Consider the following 18,028-nt stretch of genomic DNA (forward strand, 5'->3'; position numbering starts at 1 on the left):
TCTCCAATTCTTATGGCCCCCATGAGAATTGAATGTAATTACACTGTGTAATTACTAAAAACTTTCCATATTACACATTAGCTGCTAAAAAATATTATTTTTCCATGTAATTACTAATTATTTTGCCAAACAAAATATTAGGAATTCATATGTAATTAACACCTAACATCCAAATACACATTGCATTTTAAAATATAGTGTAATTACTAAACTAGGTAATTACCACCTTAGTAATTATCCTATCTAGTAATTACACAATTACTTCTAAATACACCCTTACTGTGAAATGTAAATGCTTACATGTTTTATGTGTGTTAGAATTCTAACTCGTCTTATTCCAAGTTAAACTTTCCTTTTGATCCTTATTCAAGATTATTTGAAAGGTTTATATAAATCAATCATCAAGCCCACGTTATTTGCCATTTTTGTCAATGTGTTTTATGTTTTATTAAATATAAAACTCTTTCAGCATTTCAAAGTAGAATTTAAAAGGGTGGGTAGTGATGCCAACTGTAACGTGGCTGTCGATTAATAACTTATAATTATAATGAAGAAATTATTTTCTATTTTCAAAGACATTAATACCTACTGCTGTGTGGGCATTTTTGTCCTTCTCGATCAAAGGAAAACTGTACACCGACCTTCGTTTAGCGATAATGGCTTAAAATATTTTAGTCTACTTGTTACGGTAAGCTTCCACCTCCTGAACCCAATTTTCCTTTTAATAAAGCCAACTCGCAGTCTCCCACTCGAACCAAAACCAATCTAAAAACTTTCACTGTCGAGATTGAGATTGAGATTGAGATCGAGATCGAGAGAGAGACTTCGACCGACAATCGGTTTCGAAGCTGAACAATTCAGAGAGTTCGGAGTCATTAATTAGCTGCAATGCACGCCAAGACAGACTCAGAGGTGACCAGCCTCGCAGCTTCTTCTCCGACGAGATCTCCGCGTCGCCATGTCTACTACGTGCAAAGCCCATCAAGGGACTCCCACGATGGGGAGAAGACAACAACGTCGTTTCAGTCCACGCCGGTGCTTAGTCCGATGGGATCGCCGCCGCACTCACACTCCTCCGTGGGCCGCCATTCCCGAGAATCCTCCTCTACTAGATTCTCCGGATCTCTGAAACCCGGATCGCGCAAGATCTCGCCCAACGACGCCGCTCGTGGGGGCAGCACCAAAGGTCAAAAGCCATGGAAGGAGTGTGCCGTGATTGAGGAAGAAGGGCTTTTAGAGGCGGAAGATCGCCAGAAGGGTCTTCCTCGTCGGTGTTATGTTCTCGCTTTCGTCCTTGGCTTCTTTGTTCTCTTCTCCTTCTTCTCTCTGATTTTGTGGGGTGCGAGTAAGCCCATGAAACCGAAGATCACAGTCAAGGTCTGAGTTCTTTCTATTTTATTTTTTCTCTGCTATGTTGATTTGGTTATTCGGCGTGAATTTTGAAGTGGGATCTTATTCAGTTACTCATTTGGGTTTTTTCTTCGTGCAGAGCATTAAGTTTGACCAATTCAAGATCCAGGCGGGCTCTGACTTTACGGGCGTGGCTACTGATATGATCTCAATGAACGCAAGCTTAAAGCTCACTTTCCGTAATACCGGTACATTTTTTGGAGTTCATGTCACATCAACACCATTAGATCTTTCTTATTCCGAGATCACAGTAGCATCTGGAACTGTAAGTCATTAAATATTCAGCCTTTACTCATTAACAGTTATATCTTTATATTATTCCTCACTCTAATTTGGGCGTCTCTTTCATTTTTCAGATAAAAAAGTTTTATCAATCGAGGAAAAGCCAAAGATCTCTGAGTATTCCTATAATGGGTACCAAAATACCATTGTATGGTAGTGGAGCTAGTCTGAGCAGCTCAACTGGGACGACTACTCTACCAGTGAAATTAAAATTGGATTTCGTAGTTCGATCCAGAGCTTACGTTTTGGGAAAATTGGTTAAGCCCAGGTTCAACAAGCATATTCAGTGCAATGTAACTTATGATCCCAAAAAGCTCAATGTTGCAATCCAACTCAAGAATCATTGCACATATGACTGAAGGTCAAGTTAAAACTGAAGCACGACTATGGAAGATGTTTTGGACTTCTGATTTTATTTTATTTTATTTTTTCTTTGGTTATAATGATGTATTATTGGTGAATATAATCGGTGGAAGACAGCTCAGCGGGCAACTTTAGGATCGTTCGGGCAGGGAATCAAAATGCGGTTTTAGATTTTTTTTTTCTGCCCGAAAGTGCCCGAATTACAGGTTGGACTTGGCGGTGGTGACTTGTGGGTGATATACTCTCCTGTGATGTTTAATTGCTTTTACTTTTATTTATTTATTTTTATATGTAAAAGTTAAGACATGTAATGTTTGTTCTCAATAATGATATACAATTCATTTAGTAAATTTTGTTATTGAGCTTGTCTTGATCTTTTCCATTAGTGAAAATTGTGCAAAGGAAAACGTTATATCGGTCTGAATTAGAATGAATGGTGTTCTAAAAGGGGAAATTTGCGGCAAAAGTCCCTAAAAAGTTCACGTTGATGCTGATTAGTCCCCAAGGTCCGAAAGTAACGGCAATAGTCCTCAAGGTCACACTTTTTATTTGTCCGTTGGTCTCCAAGTTAACAGATCTGTTAAACCCAATTCAAATGCCACGTGTCGAAATATTATTGGGGGTATTATTATTTTAATTTAAAAAAATAAAAATAAAAATAAATAATTTTAAAAAAAAATTCTTTTTTCTTTTTTTTTTTTCTTTTTCTTTCTTTTCTTCTTCGTCTTCTTCGTTTTCTTCTTCGAGACCCAACCCGATAGCCCCCACGACCCCACGGCCAGACCTCCACTACCACGACCCCACGGCCAGACCTCCACCACGTTGACCCGATAGCCTACCCTCCTCCGCCCCGTCGAGACCCACCCTCGCTGAACACCAGCACCGTTGCACCTGCATCTCTCTAACTGATCCACCCTCCGCCCCGTCGAGACCCACTATTGCACCGTTGACCGCCTCCTGAAACCCTAGCCTCCTCCTCTAACTGATCCGCTGTCGTTAAGACCCATGAGGATCTGCGATTGTCCCAAATATAAATATGATTCCAAAGGTTAGTTTTTTTTGTTTTTTGATCCATTCATCTGATTTGATTTTTTTTTATTAGTTATTGTTTTGCATTCTTGATTTTGTAGTTTTTAGGTTTGAAATTGTTGTGGGTTTGAATCTGTGAATGAGGGGATTATTTTGAAATTTTTAGTAAATTTGATGTATTTCAACAGATTTGGTCGGGGGTTGTGGTTGGGGTCGTGGGGATGGGACTGGAGTGGGGTTAGGGCTGGCCGTGGGGTCGTGGGATCGGGGCTGGAGTGGGGTTAGGGCTGGCCGTGGGGTCGTGGTGGTGCTCTGGTGGCTGGTTAGGTTAGGGTTGGGTTGAAGAAGAAGAAAACGAAGAAGACGAAGAAGAAAAGAAAGAAAAAGAAAAAAAAAGAAAAAACAAAAAAGAAAAAGAAAAAAAGAATTTTTTTTTTAAATTATTTATTTTTATTTTTATTTTTTATTTTTTTAAATTAAAATAATAATACCCACCAATAATATTTCGACACGTGGCATTTGAATTGGGTTTAACAGATCTGTTAACTTGGAGACCAACGGACAAATAAAAAGTGTGAACTTGAGGACTATTGCCGCTATTTTCGGACCTTGGGGACTAATCAGCATCAACGTGAACCTTTTGGGGACTTTTGCCGCAAATTTCCCTTCTAAAAGAGATGAGTACTACCATAACTTTTTATTACAATTTTTAGTTAATTTTTGTGTTTGAAAATAAATAATAGAATATTTTTTTTTTGTGTTTTTTCATTTTTACACTTCAAAATAGTTTTGTTTTTGCATTTTTACGAAATTTTACATAGAAATTCTTATTGCAACTAGCGCTGCAACTTAAATTGTAACAAAAAATCGTGTAGAAACTCCTATTGCAATTAGCGCTGCAACTACTTTGGAAACTCAAACCGTAAATTTGAAAAAAAAGTTAAAAAAAATAGTATATGGGGTAATTTCCCTATTTTTTTTCATAACGGTATTCGTTTTTTTTAAAAAAGAGAGAGGACATCGATGTGCCGTGACGATGGAAAAATCATCAGCTTTGCATACAATCATGGCGAACAGGCGGCCATTCTTCAAAGAACGACCCAACCCAAATCCACTTGAGAGCGAAAATCATCAGCTTTGCGCTGTTCGTTAAGCTTACAGTATCATTTTTTTATAATTTTTTGAAAAATTTCGAATAGTTTACCGTATCAAAAATACATTTGATATTTTTTTAAACACGCGTAGTAAACTGGAATATTAAGAACTTTATTTTTCAGTATTGTAAACTATTCGAAATTTTTCAAAAACTTACAAAAATGATACTGTAATTATAACGGATACCGTTATAAAAAATATTTTAAAAAAATTATTTCAACATATGATTTTGGGTGTGAAAATTAATTAAAAAGTTGTAATTAAAACTCTTCTCCAACAAAAAATATAAAATGGTAACTGAAAGGATGTATGTTAGAATAACATTCTTCTCTCTTTAAGGTACTGGTAAGGTGGGAAACAATCAAACAAACTAAAGAATTCATATTGTTTTGTATTTGTTTGTTTTTTTTTTCATTTTTGAAAGATTGAACTGTTCGTTTGAGTGGAAATTTGATGGTTTATGCTTTTTTTAACACACGAAACTTTCCTTCCAACTCCCTACTTTTGTCTTGTGCTGGATCAGGATTATTATGTGGAGTAGGTGGGGGACTTCGGTTCAAATTTCTCTTAGGTCAGGAGCATTCTGATTCATGTACACCCTCAAATTAGGTCTTCTCTTATCCATCTAGTCCTTAAAGTCAGCTTCCTTATACGCCTGAGTACCTAATTGTAATTTGCTTACAGACCTGGTTGGAGATTACTTTCGGACTGATAATTGTCCACGTAACTAGGGGTTTGCGGTTACTAAGGTAAAACGCTTTCTTGTCTGTGATATTGACATCTGGCTTGCTGCACAATTATCCCTCAATCTATTTGTATATTGGGGTGAAATGTTTCGTTGTGAGCGTCCCTTATTCTTTGGCTCATGGTTTCGAGTATCTCTTTCGCTTCTCTGACTCCCACTTTGCCTCGGAGTCTCCATTGGTGAAGGGTGTCTAGTTCCAGAAGGAGGATATCTTTCCATTCGTTTGAGACAGAGTTAGTATACAAATGAAAAAAATGCAACCATAATTAAAAGTTGGCTTGGCATGATATGGTAGTTCCTCCATATTGGACAGAAATTTTAATATTTACAACTTATTTCAATTTTTTTTATCCATTTTGTCTCAAAAATATATGTGGGAGTATTTATCGTTAAAATTTTTTTGACGGTGGCATTTATTATAATTACGACAATTTTCTATAAACTTTTAGAAAAATTTCAATTAGTTTTTAGGGTGCATGTTTGTTAATACTGTAATTATTTATAACTTTTAAAGTGCACTCAAAGTAATTGTAACTGTAAGGAACACCAAAATAAAAATAGAGGAAAAAAACTCCTAATGTGTTTAGGAACGGTTAAGAAAGAATGAAATATGAGGTCTTTTATTTATTTAATTTATTTTTGTAAGGATTGAAATACCGGGTTGACAAGCTACTAAGGTTACTTTAGTAGTGAGAGAGGGATGGGAAAAAGAGAGGACATGGATTCGATCTCAAAACTCCTAAGTTATTAGTTGATTGTAATACTATTACGCTACACCAAAAAAGAAAGGCTAAATAGTAATTTTTTCCCCTGAACTTTTTTTGCCGTTGAAAATTCCCCCTGAACTATTGAGATTGTTAAATTTAAGAACTTTTGTCTAATTTCATTCAATTTTACTGTTTCAGGTACTAAATCATGCTCCCCAGACTTTGATATCTACCAAATTATGCCCCTCAAACTTTTATATGTATGAAATCATGCCCACTGAACTTTCATCCATGTTACAATTTTTTTACTAAAATTAGACAAAAGTCCTTAAATTTAACAATCTTAATAGTTCAGGGAGAATTTTTAACGGCTAAAAAAGTTCAAAGGGCATGATTTATTACATGTTAAAGTTCGGGGGGAAAAATTACTAATTAGTCAAAAAAAAATTACAAGGTTGACCGCAACATACATTTCTTTGACCAAATACACCTATTCTCATTTAAACTCTTTCCTTTTGATGTTTTGATTTCTCTATCTCTGCGTTAGTCTCACTTTTTTTTTTTCTACATAAGAAAAGAAAACACACACATTCACATCACACCTTTACATCCCTTGACGGCTACTACCTTCAGTTCTCCACCTTCATCGTCTTTTCGATCTCTAGCTCCAATTTCAAAGTTATTATTATTATCATTATTATTATTATTATTATTATTATTATTATTATTATTATTATTAAATTTTGGTTTTTTACTTTTTAGATTTGAAATTAATTAAATTATACACTTTGATTAAGTTAAGAAGAGGGATATCTGAATATGTTATGTTGATTAAAATTAATAAAATCGTGTTTTTCATTTGATGGGAATAGGTATGAGAAAATGGGTTTCTTTTCATGTTTTTTTAACAATGTCTACGTGGTAATTAGCGACGGCTTGTTTTATGATTTTGATTGTTAATGTTTGATTTTATTTGGATGTTGTAATGATGCCAATGATTTGCGTTGACATGGCGATGGTTTTGTGTGTTCGTCTTTGATGACTACTTGAAACTATTGCTAGTTTAAATTTTGTACTACTTAAATCGATGTGTGATGATGTTTAGCGATACATAGCGCGTTATGTAACCTTCTTTAGTATATTTCTCTAACGATGCTATGAGATACAATGCTTGACGATAATTATTTTTAATGTGAATTTCATTTATTTTTGTAAAAGCTTACCGATAGCTAACGATATTTATATATGAGATCATAGTTGGACCTTCTTCAAGCCGGCAGTCCCATATTCTCATTCATTGTACTATGCGCTTAAATTTACATGACCGTCGTTAGAGTAGGGGCGACATCCTACACGTAAGACATTGGAAATATTTAGTGACATAAACAGAGTCCAAACTTGCATTGTTATCATGCGTACAATATTGTGTTTGAACAATTATTTCGGATATTTTTTTAGCATTTTCAATTATTATGAATTTTTCAAAAACGTGCAAATTAATTTAACTGCATCAAATATTGTTGTGTAAAAAATTAGAATTATAACTTCCACAAATATGAAAATGTATTGAACTTGAACCTTGGGGATATGATACCACTTAAAAAAACATATTCGATATATACTATAACCAAACTCATACATTTATATTATAATGATTGTAAATATTATAATTACTAATGGCATAATTTTTGTATATTTACTGCAATAATTTAAATTGTTTGCGTAATTTTGGTCCGCTATTATATGTTGTTAAATGGTAGCTAGGAATACAAAATAAAGTAGAAAAATCACAAAATCAGGATAAGGAATAATATAAGATAGTGTGAGAAAATAATTACGTGCATGCTCCAGATATTTGAAAATTCTTCGTCAACACCTTGGTGTTGTTTGTGACTTCCCGTGGGACACTAAGGAGCAGGATTGGAGTTTTGAGGTTGCTTTTGAAGAATTCTCGGATGATAAATCCACTTTTACGGTCTTTTCTACTATTCTAAGTCATAAAACATTATTCATTTTATTTTTTAATTCTTTTTACTTATCAGTCACACATGTCATGATATTTTCACTTAGACAAAACTTGAGAAAAAAGGTGGATATAATTTGTATGGTATATAAATGTAAACCAATAACCTATCTCATTCATAGAAGAAAGATATGAATTCGTAAGGAGCATACAATACACTTCAAGCTAATTGCTAAAACGCAAATGACCAATACCAATACAAATAGAAAAGGAAGCAAATGATTGTTTAATTCTGTTGGGAGAATTAGACCAAAAAAATAAAAATCTATAAAGCTAGAAGCCATTTCGTTTATGAGAATAGGACATTCTCTCCTCAATGCCCTCCTTAGTCTTGTCTGCCTCGACAATAATTTGGCTTCCACAAGTTTAGCCAGAAGGGCCCTATTAGCAGCATGCAATTGTTGATTCTTAGCATTGGTCTGCTCAATCTCCATGACTAAGGTCTCTACTTCCTCAGTGGCCCTTTCTGTCAGCAAAGTCGCATGATACAGTAATGAAAGATGAGAAAGCTATGTATAATAGTGAGAACAAAAATGGAAAAGTCGAAACTTACCCCCACCGCTTGTTGCTTGGTAGCATGGACTAAAGCAAAGGCGTCAACACTGCTGCAAGTTGCCCATGTCTCCAAGGACAACTGGGATGCACTGCTAGCCACTTGATCTAAAAGTTCTACTGCGAAAGGGGCAGTTTCTCTCCCTACCTTGGGAGCCAAACGCTCCTCTAAAGCCTCAATGTCCATTAGCCCAATTGAGACTGAAGTAAAAAGGCCCTCCAAAGTCTCAACCCTCTTCACAGCTAAAAGCATACTGACCCTTCTACGCGGAACCCTCCTTTCCTCCTCTTGCCATTCTTTCAAGGCATTTTCAATTTCCCCCGCTCTCAACATAGCGGTAGGGTCAAGAAGAATGGTCTTCATGGGGAATTTAAAGCCCACAAAAGGAATTTTTAGTAGGAAAGTAAATAGTTGGTGTCGGGCCCAATGTTGATGGGGCTGGTTTTACGATTTCTACTGACGGTGCTGCTGGGGGTACTGTTCGTGGGACAGTTGGATGAATGATGACAGATCAGGAGACACAGTGTGGAGCATGTCATCCTATCTTTTCCTCTTCCCTCTGGGACCACCTCCACTAACGAGATTTGTAGAACAAACTTCTCTCTCTAAGCCCAGCATTTTTACTCCAGGAAGTACCTACAAGAACAACTAACGCAGAATAAATGAGTCAACCCGGAATAATAAAGTCAAAAAAAATTATTATCAAGCATGCAACGCCCGACCCTCAAGAGTGCATGTGGAAGGGTCAGTCACCCCTCCCGGATGAGCTACCCCTCGGTGCACCCTCATCTGAGTAGGTTGCTGCACTTTTCTCTTAACAGTTGTGGGAAAGTTAGGCCAGCCTAATAACTGGTCGAGTTTATGCTTAACAAGGCTCGACCCAAATCCTGAATTCATACCAGAATACACAGATGCTCTGAAATGCAAACAACCTTGCTCAATCCATTCAGATAAGATAAATACTCACAAGATGCAAAGACTTGCACACAGGTCAACTTTAATGATATGTTTCTACAAATAACATTCTATCGAAATGAAGTATGCACTAAACTTAGCTTAAACTCAGCATTTCTACACTTGGCATGGGGTTGCATAAAAGCAATAGAGTGATAAGATACTTACTGGGTGTTTGGCAAACGACCTAAAAGAACGTTGTACGAGATGGCTCGAATGTGCCGTGTTCAGTCGAGCACGTGATCGTAGCCGGCCTGACTGTCGGAGTTATTATCTAGCAGGGGGTGGATTGAATCAAGATATGAGTCACCTAGTGCAAAGAATGGAAAGATTTTGAAAGGTTGAAAGAAATGAAAAGAGGATGAGCAGACTCCGGTTTATGTGTTGATTGAAGTCCCTTCAATGTGAAGTAAATGACCCAGATCACTTTCGCCAAAAAGCATCTGTTAATTTGACGAATGGGGAGTCGAAAAGACTGTATCAGCCCAAACATTTAACATTCATTACTGCATGTCTCGTGTAAAGTGCGTATTAAAAGAAGGGTCGTCTCAATCAACCTGCTGCCATTTTGACTTCTCCCAAGAAATGTGCCCCTCACCCACACGTACTGTCAGTGATTGCATTTAAAGTGCTGCCAATTTACCATGCTGATAATACTCGGGATCACTGACCTATTTTTAAACAGCAACTCGCGGGATGTAAAGCGATCTCAATCAACACCACGTGTCAAGACTTAGTCATGAAGAAACGGGGGAACACTACAAGCTCCCGGACCACGGAGCACCCCGAAAGCTTGGGGCTAAATATTGTTTACATTTTTGCAAGGCATGACACATGGATTCCAATAGAGAAAGTCAAATTAATCCTCAGCCGATTGAAGCCCTTTGATATCGCTCTATCGCTGAAAGGCTTCCTCAAAAGAAGCATCATCCCTAGTAAAGGGGCGCACGGAAGCTCACTTATGCCTACTTCCCAAATGCGAAAAGAAAGATGCCTCTTCTGGACCCGGAAAATCCTCACAAGAAAACTCTCTTCGTTTATGTCCATATAGGCAGCGGAAAGACTTATGATGGATATCGCTTCCCATGCGGTATTGCAGATGGCACTTTCTGCACTTGTTAGATCACCGAAGTGACGACTATGCTTTTTCTGACATAGGGTCAAATCTTGTTCCCCGTGCCAGGCCATAGTACAGTGCATGCGGACCACTGTACACGCCTTTTTCCCATTGGCATGTCCAGAGGTTGGTTTTAAAAGGAAAGACCTTTGGGCGACACGTACCCCTGATCTTTGATGGTACTGGTCTCTACCTCCGTGCACCCCACGATGGAATAACTATCTACCAAACCAACGATCGGATCCTCCTATTGTATTATCTGCCCTTAAGGCGTGTTGAGTAAAAAACTCCAAGTGGGTAAAGGGTATGCCCTTACCCACATGTGTGCCTATAAGTACCCTTATTTTTCATGTAGAGGAGGGTGAACAATTTTTACTTAGTGAACATCTTCCAAAATTCATATAAGCTTCTTCTTCAAGAGGAGCGAGAGGAGTACAGAGCTCATACTGTTAACACTTGTAATACTTAAACACTCGTCAGTAAGGCTTATACAACGAACTCATGGATTAGGAATTATTAATGGCCAAACCACGTAAAATCTATTTATCTATTATTTTTTGTTTTATATTTTCCTTACGCTCTAATTAATCGGTTTCTATAAATCTCGATAAACTAAATAAATATACAAATTTATGTATAACTAGATAAATCTATTATTATATGTATTAAATAAATATATTTAATTTAATATAAATAATATATTTTTATTATGTTTTTAAATTTAGATTTGATTTTGTCGGTTTATCAATTTCTTCATCTTTTAATATATTATTTGAGGTAGTTATACAGACGCTGAAAATGAGTTTTGTGACTGTGGAGATGACACAAAAGAGTTCTACTGTTTGTGTTAGTTAGAGACTATCGCAAACGACTCATTTATGTCGTCAACATACTATTATTAAATTTGAAGGTGAAGCATATGATAATTTTGTGACATTGCTCAAGGCAAATGGTGTGCACTTAGCGTCAATTGTATTTGTATCACAATTTTTTGACATAAAAGAGGCTTTGTGATAGTGCCTAATAGACACAAAAAGTTGTGTTTTTAGTAGTAAGTAGTTGCAGTAGTGGGCTTGGATTCACTAACATTCTTAAAAGTGAAATAAGTTTTTCGAGAAAGGAAATGGAGACAGCATAAGAATAAATATATGATATGTTCGTCAAACCTAGATAGAGAATGCTAGGGCGGCTTGGTTCTTAAACAAGAGAAGAAAAAAAAATTGTAAGAGAGTGGATGAGAGTTTAATTTTGGTTTGGAGAATTTGGGAATAAGATGAATGAGATTTCATCTCAAAACCAATTGGCTATGGGAGGAGTAACCCATTCCTCTTATATATTCTATTATCATTCCACACATTAGCAATGTGAGACTTTCTAACATCCCCCTCAAGATGGTGGCTATTTTATATGCTCATCATCTTGGACAACTTGATCATAAGCGGCTCTTTTTTGGCCCACTATCCCTAATCACAAGTGGCTCTTTTTGCTCTACTTTTTGGATCGGTATTTTTTTGGTGGCTCTTTTTATTTTTTGGCTCACTATTCCCGAATCACAAGTGGCTTTTTTTTTTTTTTTTTTAATTTGGCTCTTGGATTAGTTTTTTTTTTTTTTTTAATGTTTGGTGGCTCTTTTTTTTTTGCTCTACTTTGATCGGATTTATTTTTTGGGTCGAATAGTCGTGAGTTTTTTTTTTATTTTATTTTTTATTTTTGCTCTGATACCATGTTAGTGAAAATGAGAATAAGATGAATGGGGTTCCATCTCAAAACCAATTGGCAATGGGAGGAGTAGTCCATTCCTCTTATATATTCTATTATCTTTCCACACATTAGCAATGTAGGACACTCTAATATCCCCCCTCAAGATGGTGGCTATTATATATGCTCACCATCTTGGACAACTTGATCATAAGCGGCTCTTTTTTTGGCTCACTATCCCTTATCACAAGTAGCTCTTTTGCTCTACTTTTTGGATTGGTATTTTTGGATTTTTGATGGCTCTCTTTTTTTTTTGCTCACTATCCCCGAATCACAAGTGATATTTTTTTTTTGACTTTTGGCTCTTGGATCAATTTTTTGGTTTTTTGGTGGCTCCTTTTTTTTTGGCTCTACTTCGATTGGGGTTTTTTTTTTTTGATTGGATATGCTAGAGATTTTTTTTTGTTTGTTTTTTTTTTCTGCTCTGATACCATTTTAGAATTTGGGAATAAGATGAATGGGGTTCCATCTCAAAATTAATTGGCTATGGGAGGAGTAGCCCATTCCTCTTATAAATTCTATTATCATTCCACACATTAGTAATATGTGACTCTCTAACACGTGCCCCACTTATGTCACTACTAATCAAGGTTAACATTTAAAAACTATCAAAAATTACATCTAAAGCCAATTCTAGATTATTCCTAGGCTAATCTCGATTGAAGAAAGACTCCAAAGCGGTGAAGTCCTCTCCTTGATTTTCGAATGAACAAGAGAAACAAGTCCATTACCTTGAGACATCACTACTAACATGTTGTCATAACAAGCCACTCGTCCACCTATTTGGGTTCGGCCACACGTCCACCTTTTTGGGTTCGGTTACTATTAGTAATACTACTGCTACCACTAGTCTCACTATTTAATTAAACAATACGGCTGTAAAGACCGCTTAGTTTAATTTAGAAATTAGCAGTTAATCACGTTTAATTATGAAATTATTTATAGCTATTTAAATAATTTATTATACTGTTATTATTGAATTCAGAGATGCATTTTTATGTCATGTAGTAGTTTTCATAATTTTGCATTCCGGTGCCCGGTATCATGGAACTCGGTGTTTGGCTCAGTAAAAATCACAACTTAGTATGTTAGTAGTTTGGGACGGTTCATTAGACATTGGGAATGTCGGGAATGGCCGGGAATTTAGAATTTCCCAAAAATACCCCTTTAGTGTTATTTATGTTATTTTAGTGTGGAGGGGCAAAATGGTCTTTTTGCCCCAATGATATTTTGTCTTCTAGTGATTTTAATAATTGAAAAATATATGTTAATTGATTATTATTTGGCTGAAATGAAGTTGATATATGTTAAGTAGCTTTTTATTTCATTTTACAAAAATTACAAAGTTAAAGAAAATTGGAAAACTCTTTTTTTCTCAATTCTCTCTCTCTATTTCGGCCCTCTTGGAGCAACAAGAAGCTGGCCATTTTCTTTTGATTTCAAGCTTGTTTCAACCTAAATTTGTGAACTCTTGTTGTGGTATGTTCTCTCTAGCTTTTCTTCCTTTGTTTTCTTGAAAAAAAAATGATGAAAAATAATGAGTTATGCATGGATTTTGATGATGTTGCTGCTGTTAATTGTTGTTGTTGTTTCCATGATTAAAATGTTGAGTTAAGTAGGTTTAATTAGGTTGAATTGCATGTTAGTTGTTCTTGCTCTAGTTGGATAGATTTTCTATGTAAAAAGCTTGAGTTTTCAAAGAAAAATTGAGGTTTTAGTGGCTGTAGTGTTTGCATGAGTTAGGTTTTAGTTTCTGCAGTGTTTTTATGCTTGAATATGTGTTAGAATCATGATTTGGATGCATGTTATCTAGGTTTAACCAAGTTTGAGTTTAGAACTCAAAGCTTGGGCTTCAATGGTGATTTTTGTTTATGTGCAATCTGGGTGAGTTTGATGCTTTAGAAATGTTCTAGGGGAGGTATAGAACAGGTCTGGAAGTTTTGGTTTGATTTGGAGTTGATTTGAGCATTGTATGATTTTTTGAAGTTCTGCCTGCGAGGAACCGGAATTCCGGTTGTGCATCCGGAATTCCGGATGGGGTTCTGAAATTTCCCAGAACCGGAATTCCGGTTGGGCAATCGGTCTACCGGTTGGGGAAAATTCAGGAACCCTAGTTTTCCTCGATTTTATGTTTTTGGGGTATTGCCATGCTTTTTATCGATAGTTAAACTTTTAGTTCCTAGTTTAAGTCCCCGGGAAGTGATTTAGCGTATCACTTATAGTGTTGTGATTTTTATGGTTTAGGAGCACATGTCCGTCGCGCGTATAGTTCCGGTCGGGTTGATGGCACACACCTGAATTCGGAATCCAGGTAAGATTAGTATAACTGTATGCATATGTAGATTACATGTTTAGCGTGCATGTAGGAAGCCTGTTAGATTACATTAGATATGTATGTTGGCTTCGAACCATCCAACTGTGTCACGTCGGTACAGACTGGAGTATGACCAGCAGCCGGAGTATGACCAGCAGCCGGAGTATGACCGGTTCGACCGATTAGGCTGACACTGTATCACGTCGGTACAGGCTGGAGTATGACTAGCAGCCGGAGTATGACCGGTTCGACCGATTAGGCTGATACTTAGGTTGGTGGTTCCGTACTATTTGACGTATCACGTCGGTACAGGCTGGAGTATGACCAGCAGCCGGAGTATGACCGGTTCGACCAATCAGGCTGATACTGTAACACGTCGGTACAGGCTGGGGTATGACCAACAGTCGGAGTATGACCGGTTCGACCGATCAGGCTGTTACTTGTCAATAGTACCGTCCCTATGAACGTTCAGAACTCAGTACCGTGTTGGACACGGCAGTTAGGGGGACTCAGTATCGTGTTGGACACGGCAGTTAGGGTTATGATCAGGGGTATGGGCGTCTGATCATGACCGGGATTTATGTATGAGTATTATTATGCTTTTCTTACTGAGTCTGTCGACTCACAGTGCTATGTTTATGTGTAGGTAAAGGCAAGGCTAGAGCTGATGGACCGTGAACGAGCCTATGAAGATTGTACATGTCGGGGCGGTTAGGCCTGGAGCGTACGATCCTCGGGACAGCAAGGCTATTTTTGTAACTAGTCGCTAGGCGACAATTATTTTGTATAAACAGATAACTTTTGTAAATGATTTTATAATCGGGATCCCGAGTCTTTTGTACAAATATTTTATAAGTTTAATTAAAAAGCAAAAATTTTAATTAATCACATTTTCCATAAACCTCGTTGATTAGCAACGAGTTACACAGCATCTTTAAAAATCACGTAATACGCCTATGTTAGTTAGGGTGTTACAATTTGGTATCAGAGCCTCCAAGTTGTCTTCCGAAGATCGTCACGACATGTACAATCGTCATCAGCAGTTAGCTCGTTCCACGGTTCAGTAAGCCTTTACTGCTTTAGTAGTTTATTTATTTATTTATGAATAAGAAAAGCCTGATAGGAAGCATGTTAGTAGCCTGTTAGTAGAATAGGCGCATGTTTCATTTTAATTTCCAAATTAAGCGGCATTAGTAAGCTCTCCTTGAACACAACCTAATATGCCAACTCTTGGTTTCGCAGGCGGTTCCTACTAGATGGACGCCAGGCGGACTATCAGGAGTCAGGGAAATTCAGTGGGGTCGAATCAAGGTCAGGGAGCTCAGTTTCCCCCGCCAGTTAGGGGCCGAGGTAGAGGTCCCCAGGGCAGAGCTCGTGGTCGGGGTGATGAGAACCCACCACAGGCTGCTCAGGCTCCCCAAGCCGATCAGGGAGCCCAGAATTGGGAGGTTAGGTTTGCTGAAATGCAAGCCCGGATAGAAGAGCAAGACCTCGAGATTCAGAGGTTGAGACAGCAGGGTGCTCCTGCAGTTCTTGTGCCAGTAGTTCCAGCGGCACCAGCCCCTGCTGCTCAGGCCGAATTAGTTATGGCGGCCAGCAGATTGGAACCTTTGTATGAACGGTTCCGGAAGCAAGCACCTCCGGTCTTTCTGGGAGGTCCAGACGTGATGAAGGCCGAACAGTGGCTGACGGTGATCACCAAAATCTTGAACTTCATGGGTGTCACTGGTAATGATAGAGTGGTGTGTGCCACTTTCCAGTTCCAGGAGGACGCTCTGGTCTGGTGGGACATGGTGTCTCAGATTCACGACGTCACCACCATGACCTGGGAAAGGTTTCAGGAACTCTTCAACGCTAAATATTATAATGAGGCGGTTAGAAGCGCCAAGAGGAAAGAGTTCGCTCACCTGACCCAGCGAGAGAACATGAGCGTGACCGAGTATACTACTCAGTTCGACTGGTTGGCGAGGTTAGCCTCGGGAATTGTGCCAACCGACTTCAGCAAGAAAGAGAAGTACCTGGACGGGTTAAATGCGAAGATTAAACACGACTTGATGATTACCACTGACGACAAGACCCCCTATGCCGAGATGGTGGAGAAGGCACTGCGAGCTGAGGGCGCAGTTGGGTGTATGTCGGGGTCGGCCAGTACTCCGGCGAGTGGCGGGGCTCCTACCCCTCCTGCATCAGGCTTCAGTAGGGGGAGTAGTGGTTCGGCCATGGATCAGTGGAAGAGAGCATCCACTGCATCCGGTGGCTCGAGTCAGAACAAGAGGTTCCGGGGGAACCAGAATAGAGGTAGTCGTTCCAGTGGTACTGAGACCCGATTCTCCTATCCCGAGTGCCCTAGCTGCAAAAGGCACCATCAGGGTGAGTGCAAAGGTCAGGGATGCTTTCACTGTGGCATGCCCGGACACTTCAAGAGGGACTGTCCCCAGCTCCGCTCAGAGGCACCGAGAGCTCCGGCGATACCCACTCCAGCCAGGGTGTTCGCCATCACTCAGGCTGATGCAGATGCCAGCCCATCAATTGTAGCAGGTCAGCTTTCTGTTAATAACTCGCTTTACTCAGTGCTGTTTGATTCTGGGGCTACACATTCTTATGTGGCAGCCAGAGTCTTTAGTAAATTGGATAGACCGTACGATAGATATGAATCAGGGTTTGGAACCCTATTACCTGGCGGAGAATTGGTTATCTCCAATAGGTGGATTAGGTCTATGCCGATCAGGATAGATGGTAGAGAGTTAAGTGCTGACTTGATAGAGATGAGTTTAGTAGAGTTCGATATTATTTTAGGAATGGATTTCCTATCTAAATATTCGGCGAGTATTGATTGCAAAAGGAAGATGGTGATCTTCCAACCGGAAAGCGAAGAACCATTTGTGTTTGTTGGTTCAGTTCGGGGATCTCGGATCCCGGTGATTTCGGCCATGTCAGCTAGAGAATTATTGCATGGTGGATGCTTAGGGTTTCTGGCCGTGGTGGTGGACACCACTCGGCCAGATACCATTCGGCCAGAGGACATCAAGGTGGTTCGGGAATTTTTGGATGTTTTTCCCGAAGAACTTCCAGGGTTACCACCTCAGGAGGAGATTGACTTCGTGATAGATTTGGCACCAGGGGTGGAACCGGTTTCCAAAGCCCCATATAGAATGGCTCCACCTGAACTTAAGGAGTTAAAGATTCAGCTCCAAGAATTGCTTGACATAGGGTTTATTAGGCCCAGTGTGTCACCCTGGGGAGCCCCGGTTTTATTCGTCAAGAAGAAAGATGGAACTATGAGGATGTGTATCGACTACAGAGAATTGAACAAGCTGACAGTGAAGAATAAATATCCATTACCTAGGATCGATGATTTATTCGATCAGCTTCAGGGGAAGACGGTCTTTTCTAAGATTGATCTCCGTTCGGGTTATCATCAGTTGAGAATCCGAGAGGAGGACATTCCGAAGACGGCTTTCCGCACTAGGTATGGACATTACGAATTCCTGGTTATGTCGTTCGGACTAACCAATGCTCCGACAGCATTCATGGACTTGATGAATAGAGTATTCAAGGATTTCCTCGATATCTGTGTGATTGTGTTTATCGACGACATCCTCGTGTACTCTCAATCAG

General features: G+C 38.7%; 1 protein-coding gene across 1 annotated transcript; it reads left to right on the top strand.

Moving 5' to 3' along the window:
• Positions 1-472: 472 nt before the first annotated feature.
• LOC115712231 (uncharacterized) lies at positions 473-2,405 on the top strand. The gene is made up of 3 exons (XM_030640497.2): positions 473-1,377; positions 1,490-1,675; positions 1,767-2,405. Exons 1-3 carry the CDS (start codon positions 889-891, stop codon positions 2,049-2,051), a joined length of 960 nt encoding a protein of 319 aa, XP_030496357.1. The 5' UTR covers positions 473-888; the 3' UTR covers positions 2,052-2,405.
• The last annotated feature ends 15,623 nt before the right edge of the window (positions 2,406-18,028 follow it).

The sequence above is a fragment of the Cannabis sativa genome, chromosome X, assembly GCF_029168945.1.
Source record: "Cannabis sativa cultivar Pink pepper isolate KNU-18-1 chromosome X, ASM2916894v1, whole genome shotgun sequence".
Classification (NCBI taxonomy): domain Eukaryota; kingdom Viridiplantae; phylum Streptophyta; class Magnoliopsida; order Rosales; family Cannabaceae; genus Cannabis; species Cannabis sativa.